Below are 10,462 nucleotides of genomic sequence, written 5' to 3' on the forward strand. Positions count from 1 at the left end.
AAACTTCTTAGGCATGCTTGGCTTCCACCCCACTTGTTATAAGCATTGACGTGGAGGAAAGCCTGAATCCCCATGGGAGGTCCTTCCTGAAAGCGACTGTTTATTCCCACGCAGGAATCTACTACAGGAAGGAGACAGAACAGGCCACGCAGTGGAGTGGGCCGTTCCCAACACGGGTGACTGAGGCTGGACACGTGCAACGTACTTAGTGACAAACTCATCCCACACAGCAAACGCATCGTACGATCTCATGTGAGTGTATTCTCCACGCCATTGCTCGCCCCCTTAGATGCTGCTTTTTCCTCTTGATGCTTCATGTACTTCGACTTTATCCCTCGCCCCGTCATGTCGCACATGGTCACCAGCACTTGCTTCGCATGTGCGTCTGTCAGGAAATACTCATGGTGGACTATTCTCGTGACATTGACCACAAAGAAACCTCACAAGAGGGATGCACTGTTCACGTAGGCCATTACATTACTTGTCCAGTTGGGTTAGGTAAATAGCGATGCACTCGGGTTAGAAGTTACGTTTCCTATTCATTGCAGTGCATAGACCTCGTGAAGTTAAATATCACGGTGGCTGGTGATATCTCGCAGCAGAGGAAAGCCGTCTGATACGGGAACGGTGATATATGGGCTTTATTTTTCATTTTTTTTCTTCCACAATAGAACTTTTTTTCAAAATGAGCGAGTTGAACGTCTTTGAATTTTTTTATTTCTCGGGCTCACATATCCATAATGGTGGTGGAGCCTTTGTACATTTTTGTGGGCCTACTACATAAGTGGCCCAAGAATGGGAAGAAATGTGATGGGTAGGGTACATATTTATTGGTGGGTCATGGTCCAAGAAATAGGATGCCCGCGTATATAGTGATTTAAGGCAGCCACGTGTTGTTAGACCGAAGCCCAACCGAATAAGGCCAAACTACCCAAACAAAACCCGACCCGGAACAAAATTCCATCCCCAGCAGACCCGATTCATTGTCCTTGAACCTAACCCATTTCATTGTTTTCTCGATACCTCTACTGCTGCGCTCCATGGCTACCGCTGCTGCGCCGCTTTGTTCTTCGATTTGTTACTCTAAATTCTTCATCTTTCGGTCGCTGCCTTGAGTGCTATCCCTCTCCGCTCCCCATCGTTCCAACGCCAGCTCCTCCTCTTGTTGTCGGCGTCTCTGCTCCTCCTCGGCTGTCTTCCTCTTCTCTTGACCCACCATGCTTTCCTACGTGTGCTTTTGTTGCATTCTCTTCGATTTATTTCTCTTCTTTTTCACAAATCCTATAGACTCAACATGCTACCCCAACGAAACTGAATCAAGCCGCGCTCTTCTCCCTCGCTGCTGCCAATTTGTAAGACCAGTCTCCATGGGTGCTTGACTCTCCCTTCCTCCTACCTAAATCAGCGACAGCTACATGCCCAATTTCCTCCTGGACAGAATCAGCTACTTGCTCTTGGAACCTGCCCAACCTGGTATCAATAGCCACCGCCGCCGTCAACCGAAGGTTGCATTGATACCACGCCTTTTACTTCGCTGCATTGATACTCCGATCTCGAGGAAGCAGATAAACGAGTGTCCTCCCTGCTGCGGTAATAGCAAGCCGTTTCGTAAAATCCGTAAATCGTTCGAGGACAATTATGATGTTTTCTTAAGTGAGTTTCCTCTTTCCATGTTGTGTATGTTTATATTTGTATGACTCGGTAAAAATTGGAAGTCTATCGTCCGATGGTCTTTGGAGTCCTAAGATGTTAAGTACGTAGCTTTTCTTCATGTTGTGTTGCTTGAATACTGTCTTTTTGTTACCATGGCATGGATTCCTTACTGATGATTTTCAGTGATTTTTCTAAACCGCGAGTATTGTTTGGATTGTAGGCGTCCCCGTCGTTTATCGTTTGGAGCAAGGCCAGCCGAATCAGCAGGCAAGCCACAGAATGGATCCTCTCCTAAGGTGCATCCTTCTGGCTCCAGATGCTCGGCCTCCTGTGCCAGGAAAACGTTGGAACGGATCCCTGACTGATGAGTAAGAAGACATTTGGTTGTTAGTTGTTAACTGCTTCGTGATTTGGTTCTGCAAATAACTGCTGCCACTAGAGGCTCATAAGTACTTGAAATTGTGATTGTACCCACAGGGCACCTCCAAAGGGGAACGATGACCCTCTAGTCTCTGCGGCAAGCTGTGGCTCGACGTACACAGCACCGCCTCATGTGAGGATAACACTACTAAAGTTCCATTTACCCGGGAATTGCATTGCCACAAATCCTAACAATATATCTAATTATAATGCCACGCAGGAATGCACTCCCATTGCAAGGAGCGTGGTGAGCAGTGTGTCGGGAATGCAGACCGACATAAGGAGGTTGTCGGACGCCTTAGCTCGACATGATGCGGTGGTTTTGGAGCTAAGGGACGCAATCAGGTTGCTAACCGGGGAGAGGTCGCCTGGTCTTAACGGGGAGCTGCTTGCCGGCCTTTGCAGGTTTTGCAATTGCAACCAGAAGAACACATATTTCAACTTACCCAAAGAGAATCGTTCAAAGAAAAAAGCTAGCAAGACCTGCCGGCGGGCTGAGCATACCCGGCGTCCGGTGCCGGAAGTAGGTCCGGTCATCGACACCACATTCAGCATGGATCACTTCCCCTTTACCACCAACAGATCCAAGAAACAAACGAGGAAACCAATCAAAAGTTGGAAAGAGCCACGGTCAAAGCGTGTTCCGGAAGTGGTACGACTCCAACCTGAAAACTTTTGTTCCATCGATTACAAGTTATACGTAGTTATTTTCAATTGCTGGTTCTCTGCACACCCCTTCGTTTACTGTGTTTCAGGTGGATCTTAGTTCCGACGACGGCGTGGCAAAGACCAAAGGGCACACAACTATAAAAACTGTAATCAATGCAACCGGGCGGTCCGGCCAGGATAAGTTTCATGGCCATGCCGCGGATTCTGCCGCGGTCGTGAACTTAAGCGGGTTACTAAGTATGCAAGTGGACAACATTCCAAAGGTCAGTATATACGTATGTGTCACGATAAGGTTATTCGCAGTTTCGTGTGTCCTGTCACCATCTCCTATCTGTTGGGCATGTGTAATTGGTTGGGGTTATTATAGTCCATGAACCTGGTATTTCGTCCCACGGTAGATATGAACCTGTCCGGGGTGGAGTTGGCAGTTGCTGCTTACATTTTCAACAGAGATCTTCCAGAGAGGTAAGCATTCCAGTTACACCAAATTTATGCTGGTCTCCTTCAATTTTTCAGTATTGCAATCACACGGCTTCGAGTTCGCCACACCTGTTTTAACTCAATCTAACATATCGCCCTAATGTATGCTTTGTTTTCTTTGTACGTTACCTGCAGTGAAGTTCTTATTGACATTGGGGACTGCTTTGCAAGTAGGGGAGCGCTGATGACTCTCGCCCCGAAAGAGGAGGTTGTTGACGATGTGAGTCCCTGTCACATCTTCATGTATCAATCCCTTGGGTCTTTACACCTGATTCAAGGCACATGCCTTCTTAAGTTGGCATGACTGGTGTTTTCCTTACCATGTGTAGGTACTGAATGTAGTTATTCGTATGCTGACAAATGGATCGCAGCGCAGTTGTTGGTTCCTTCCCACAGTGGTCATGGTAAATTCATTGACTGAGTACAAACAAACTTCACTTGGTATTACTGTTTCCTTTCATTCCATGCACACATATGATGACGATGTTGTGGCATAAAGAAAATCATTGAGACCCAGGTACGGTCTAATTTATGGAAACCACCATTCCTATGCCAATTTCCTTGCATCCATAACTTATCACTCACCTGTAATCTAAGCTACCATTGCTGCGAATATATTCTGTTGCCTACCGAAATGAAACCCATGTGTAGTGTGAACCCAGTTACGTAAGGCCATGCAACAAAAGGAAGACCCTCATTCACAGAAATCATTAACATATCACATTTTACTTTGATTGCCTGTTTATTTAAAGTCTCACCCTGCTCAGCATCTGCCCTATAGTGAGATGAAATGCCAACTTAACGGGTTCAATTTTTTCGCAGCAAGTGGCACTTGGTGGTCGCTCGCTAACGTCGGCGAACATGACGTCGATACGCAACAACTACATGCGCAGCAAGGTGGACCAGACGACGAAGGTAAGTACACCGACGCCGAAAATTTGTTCTCCTATGCTTGTTTTCGAATTCGTAGCGCAATTTCATACCCAGCATTGTTATGGATTTATTTGAAGGTTTACCAGCCCATGTGGTGTGATCAACACTGGTACCTTATGATTATCGACATCCCACAAATGAATTTAGTGTATCTAGACTCACTCCGAGATCCGCGTGAAGCAGATGCAAGGAAAACTGCGATGGTTCGGGTGGTAAGTCTCGGCATTGTTGGGACAACCACATGGCCACAGATCGAACGGGCGACTCATATCAGTGGTACCTAATACCTATGCTTGTATTTTGTAGGCACTTTACCTTGAGGGTTTGACGCTGGGAAAGTCATGGCTATCGGGGCCTGAGGCGCTGCGTCCTAGGTTCTCAGCCTTCGAGTTCGAGGAGCCGGAGGTGCCTCAACAAGCGGGGGACTCGTAAGCCCCTACATTTTCAAATTATGTAAACTTAAGTGGTTTTCTTGTTTTTTTTTTTAACTGTCTGGTCCTTCTTGTGATAACAACAACAACCCTAACTATCCGAGGTAATTGTTCCCAAAATAGCATGGACTGTGGCGTGTGGGTAGCACAGTGGATGATTCGAGAGCACCTGTGGCAAGATCACGGGGTACAAGTACAGCTAATCCTATGTTCACATTTAGCTCGTTAAGATTACGTTGAACTAATCGACGCATCCAGTTATGACATGACGACGGTATTCGCTTGACTTCTCTTTCAGAATGTCAACAATGCGACTAGGATGCGGTTGGCAGTGGATTTGGTGATGAAGTCTCACAACGACCTAGGAGAAGATGCTGTTTCCAAAGCAGTCCGGCATTGGCAACAGAAAGCAGCCTAGACTGAAGCCATTTTGGGTTGGAAATGGGTTTACTGGTATCATGTTTTGTTTGGGTACGTTCCGTGGATTTGGCCAGTTGGCAGGGTAGTCTACTAGATCAGACCGTCATAAACATGCACACCAACGCAATGTGTTGCATTGGAGTTGGGTGAAAATTTAGTATCTGCATTGTTTTGATGATGTAATCTTTGAAAGTTATGCTAAAAACCTCTACCTGAAGCAGTTTTGTTTTGGATGTATATGCAAACCGTTATATTTCCTATCTGTGATACTATCTCATACTGCTAAGTAACAACCTTGTAAAATTATTATGTGGTAGTCGTAAGATATTTGGGATTTGGCTATGGTGGTAAAAAGATCATGTGCTCCTTAAAGGACACTTTAATTTGATTCTTAGTAAGCGGTTGTTAATGAATCGTTGATTATATACATTGCTTCATGAAAGCATTGATTTCGGCCAAAACATATAACAATTCCTTAAAAATAATTTTAAAAAAGGCTAATATGTTATTTTTTTTAAATTTCGAATTGACTAATATCAAATTGTGATTAATATATGCGTAGTTCAATTCTCTAATTTAATTACGTTTATCTAACCGTGATATTATATAACAAATATATTTCAGTAATTAAGTCTAATTAAATTGGTCTAATGACTTAGCTGTATTTAGTCTTTGCAAATAGCATAAGACAAGTATTTGAAAACATTACAGATCATTAGTGTTGTTATATTTTACTTGGTGATAGACTAGCACAGTTAATAAAAATTTAAACTAATATCAATTTTTTAATTAATTAATTTAAAAAGAAAAATATAATAATAAGAAAATACTTATAATAAATTAACAAGAATAACCCAAAAAAATAAAAACAGAATTAACCCCGTTCTTAGTGTCTCTATGTCATCAGGTCAGAGTGAACTCAAAAATAATTTAAAGTTCGACCAAAATCTTATAAATAGATCATTTCAAATACTACGAAAGATGAACGATTTTACATAATAAAAAACTTAATCAGTCTATTTTAAATAATAAAAAATTAGTCATCCATTTAAATTGGTAAATACAATAGTAATTGTGTATTTCGACAATTGAAATAACTAAATTATATATTTTAAAAAAAATCCATTTAAGGTGAACATAATATTAGAGCATGGGATAAATAGCGAAAAGAAGGAACGGGAAAACAGGAAGTCACTGTTTTCGCCATTCGAAAACGGAAAATTTTGTTTTCATCTTTCAGAGTTAAGCAACCCAAATTTTTCTCCACTCCTTTCCATTTATAAATGAACCCCACAAATTTTATATTTTACAAAACCTCCCAGGGCATTAGATGACCACATTTTTTTTTCCTCACAGCACAACCAGCCTACCTGTTACTCACCCTAAGGTATTTTGGCTACTGCACTATCTGTTTTTTTGATCAACTGTAATCAAATCAATTAAAGAAACATTGGTGTAGGAGTTTCAATCAAAGAGACACAGAAATCGCATAGATATCTCCATATATATCCTTGCTTAATAGTATTTGTTAACTTCTTCTAAAACACCAAATTACTAAATTTGCAGTATCTCCCTAATTCTTTTCACCTGCAAACTGGCACTCAAAGGATAAAATGAAATCAAATCCAACATGGAATACGCATAAGCAGCTAACCACGTACAAAAACAAAATGTAGAATGAAATGAAGTTTAAATTTAGTTTGCACAAAATTCGACCAACTATGCTCGTATGTTAATTTCATGGCCTAAATTGGAGAAAGCACTGCACAGAGAAAAATTTCATCTATGAACTAATGTCTGTGTATTCTGAACAACTATTCAATGACAATGCAAAAGCTATTACTAAATATTCCTGAAAGATAATAGTGCAGAAAAAAAAGTCAACTGCAAACCAACACAGATAGTTCATACTAGAATACATTACCTACCTTGAACTCTAATGTCACTAGCAATAGATAAACTTACCTAAAAATTCAATTGATCACTAAAGAAAAATCAGCATAACTCAATCACAATCGTCAATTGAATTCAGATACAAGAATATGGGTTTTCTAATTGCTCCTCTTGGGCTGTGATATGGTTGGGTTAGCATGATGGCCTAATAACAAGTAACAAGGCTAATAGATTAATATTATTACATGGTTATTAGGCCATTCTGGTTTTCTCAGCAGGTTCTAATTCATTCATGAGCACGGTACTGCAGGGAGATATAAATAACAATGAAATGAAATGCAAATTCATCAATGATTTTTACTAACCACATGTACAGGTTTCTCCAAATTGTCAACTCATTCATCATGTGCAATTAAAGGTTAACAAGTCAAACATAAAGGTATTATAGTCCTGACAGGCAGGATAGGTTCACAATTGCAACTTATCACCATATACATTGCCATTGAACATATGCTGGGTAAAGCTACACCGAAACATTACTAGCGAACACAGAACTAGCTATTCCCGTTATAGCCCATTGAACCTAACCAGAAGAATCCTTACCATATGTCATAATTGCCATCCACCTGTGCATCATGCCCTTGTTAACACATTTTTTCCACAACAAGACCGACTAAGGAATCCGCAAGAATGGCCCAACTACATCCCTGTTTCTTCTCACCAGCAACTTGTGTTTGCTTCTATGCGCAACCATTCCTTCTGCTGCACGATGGCCTGCCCACGGCATTCTGTTCACATCAACAACAAAAGCACGGTCCTTCAACAAAACATGCAACTCAATACAAAAAAAATAAGTGGGAAATCACTTAACACATCCAACTGGTTTTTCCACTACTACCTGTGATAGCCAATGCTCTAATAGTTCTTCGTTGGTGTGCCTTGTCGGATTAGACATTCGGCTGACATCGTTTCCATGAGACTCCCCTCTGTGGCCGGAGCAACACTGCGAAGCAAAGAACTATCCAATGTGTTGCCCTCTGAGGAAGATGTTGGCACTAGCGCCCCCGACACCCATTAGGGGGTTCCACTCTGTTTCACTAGACCCATGATTGTACCCCGGTGTTGCACCCTCACGATGGAGTGAAGCGGTGTGGCCTAGGTCACCCGTCTCATCAATATTGCGCTCCGAATTCTGCATACATCACTCACATCAGTTGACCCTAACCAACCCTAATCCATTTTCTTAAGCATGGAATGCAGCATTGGAAGTGAAAATTTAATGAAACATCTACTACAAAGAGATAACCAAACTGTAAGTTCCGAACAAACTTTTAACCAACCCAATCCAAATTTCTCACGAACCTAATAATCCTGTTATGTTTTTGTTGTGGTATGCTGTTAGCATTAATAGTATCAAAGGATAGTAGGTTTAGAATCACTTTTAACTCGACCCCTAACCTGGAATCTTCCAGCAGATTTATCTCTCAAAGTTGCAGACGGGGCACTCCCCATCCCAGAGGAACACTCCGCGCAACCTGGGACCGCTCCCCCTTCAGTGTCAGGTCCACGATGGGCCCGATGCCACGTGCATGTCTTCTTCGTATGACCATGAACCCCACAGCTTGTACAACGTCGTCGCTTCGTTGGTATCTCACACTTGCTGCCCGGTTCTGGCTCTACCTCCTTTCCCTTCCTCGGAGCCCCCTTTGTTTTTGAAACCGGTGGATCCTTCAGTGCCGGCGGCATTGATAAACCAAGTTGGCTTCCGACCCGGCGGTATGCTCTTCGTTGAAGGTCCTCCACAAGGCTGGCAATGCCTTCCCTAGCGACAACAAACTCCGCGGGATCTTCAGAACCAAGTCTGGCAACCAAATTCATCAAACCACTGAGGGCACCATATCGGAGCAAGCGTCCCTGAGGGCCATCTGTCACTTGGGGGGGGGGGTTTCGAACTCCAGTCCTTTGCATCCTTGCAACACCTGCTCAGAATAAGACCCTTCGGGATTTCTTCCAACCCTTCATACTTCATGACACATAATATATGACTACATGGAATTCCCTCACTGTTCCACATTGAACACTCACACTCAATCTTTTCCTCGTTCGGATCATACAACACCTTGTGTATCTTGTTAGGTTTTCCCATCTTCGAAAATTGGTATACACTAGTAGTGCTAATGCTGTCCCTGCTCCGAAACAATAAACTCGCGACACCCTTAATCTGTTTCTTTACTTCCCTAAAAATTGCTCGTGTATACACCTTTGATGCAAAAAGCTCGATCGAATCAAGGCCGGTCGTTAGCACCGGAGTATAGTACGTGGAATAGAATTGGGCAGTTACTTCATTATTCTGGTAGTCCTTTACAACCCGGTCCAAACTGTGTACGAGTTCCAAAATGCTATCAGTTGACTTGAGAAAACCCTTTATAAAAGCATTTATCCCTTCACATCTTGAAGTTGTCTTGTAACCCGCACAGAATGTGCCCCGTAGGTAGGCCATTCCCAGCTTTCTCTGGTTTCGTACATGTTTTGAACCCAAGTATTATCAACTATGCCGAGCGACTCAACCGAAGACTTCCAATACAACTCAAAGTCGTCGACTTCAAAATTTGCATACAGAGCTTTCTTAAAAACCTTGCGAAATTCAAGATCCTTCACCCTCTGGACGCAATTCTTTTCTAGGTGCCAAGCGCATAGTCTATGTGTTGCGGCCGGCATCACCTCCGCAATGGCAGCACGCATTGCCTTGTCCCCATCCGTCACAACTACGCATGGCCTCTTCTGTCCCATAACATCCAGCAGGTTCAACAACACCCACCGATAAGTTCGGACCTCTTCATCCTCTAATAGCACAAACCCGAATATGGATGTTTGTTTGTGGTGATTTGAACCAGAGAAAACCACCAATGGCTTCTTGTACTTGTTAGAACGATATGTGGAGTCGAATGCCAGGACATCACCAAAGACCTGATAATCCGAAATCATCTCACCATCCGCCCAAAATAAGCTACCCAAACGATTCTCCGTGGTACGTGTGTAACGTGCGACCGTTATCATGTCCGCATTTGCCTTGCCCTCTAAGTAACTAATAGTTGCTGATGCATCACCATCACATATTCGCTCAACCCTTTGCCCATGCACATAATTATACAAATCCCGCTTCGTAATCGAAGCATGCCATACCCACCAGACTGCCCAGCCATGTAAGCCATTATTTTCGAGGTTGCGATCCCAAACTGCTTGAAACTATCCACCTGTGCCTTGTCGCCCGCACTCATCTTCCGGTGACTTGGGAGGAGATGTGTGAACATCGCCGGGGCAAGCTCATGGTTGTGTTCGTCCATGATGGTTCTCACTTTCCACACGTTGTGTTGCACATCGTAATAAATCTTCAACTTAGCCTTACAATCCGTCTGGCTGTCAAGCCTCTCCTCCCTTACTCGCTCAGGACGGTCATAGTGCTTAGAATGTCTTGTCCCTTGTCGATGGCAAAAAAAGTCTCTTCTGACTAAAACCCCATTAACCCAAGCTACATCTCCCTTCCGAACTCCAAAGCCCCTCAA

General features: G+C 43.1%; 1 protein-coding gene and 1 pseudogene across 1 annotated transcript; one reads left to right on the plus strand and one right to left on the minus strand.

The window, feature by feature from the left end:
- The first annotated feature begins 1,415 nt into the window (after positions 1 to 1,415).
- Positions 1,416 to 5,004, plus strand: LOC107640103 (uncharacterized). Its single transcript, XM_088488886.1, has 13 exons — positions 1,416 to 1,653; positions 1,874 to 2,021; positions 2,131 to 2,206; positions 2,294 to 2,725; positions 2,829 to 3,005; positions 3,110 to 3,207; positions 3,358 to 3,442; positions 3,552 to 3,626; positions 4,045 to 4,137; positions 4,233 to 4,367; positions 4,462 to 4,583; positions 4,710 to 4,779; positions 4,885 to 5,004. The coding sequence occupies exons 1-13, from the start codon at positions 1,416 to 1,418 to the stop codon at positions 5,002 to 5,004; spliced, it is 1,869 nt and encodes a 622-aa protein (XP_088345012.1).
- A 2,418-nt stretch (positions 5,005 to 7,422) lies between these two features.
- LOC107640104 (protein FAR1-RELATED SEQUENCE 5-like) lies at positions 7,423 to 10,111 on the minus strand (annotated as a pseudogene).
- Between the last annotated feature and the right edge of the window lie 351 nt (positions 10,112 to 10,462).

This window comes from Arachis ipaensis, chromosome B5 (assembly GCF_059453495.1).
Source record: "Arachis ipaensis isolate K30076 ecotype BB chromosome B5, ASM5945349v1, whole genome shotgun sequence".
Taxonomy (NCBI): Eukaryota; Viridiplantae; Streptophyta; class Magnoliopsida; order Fabales; family Fabaceae; genus Arachis; species Arachis ipaensis.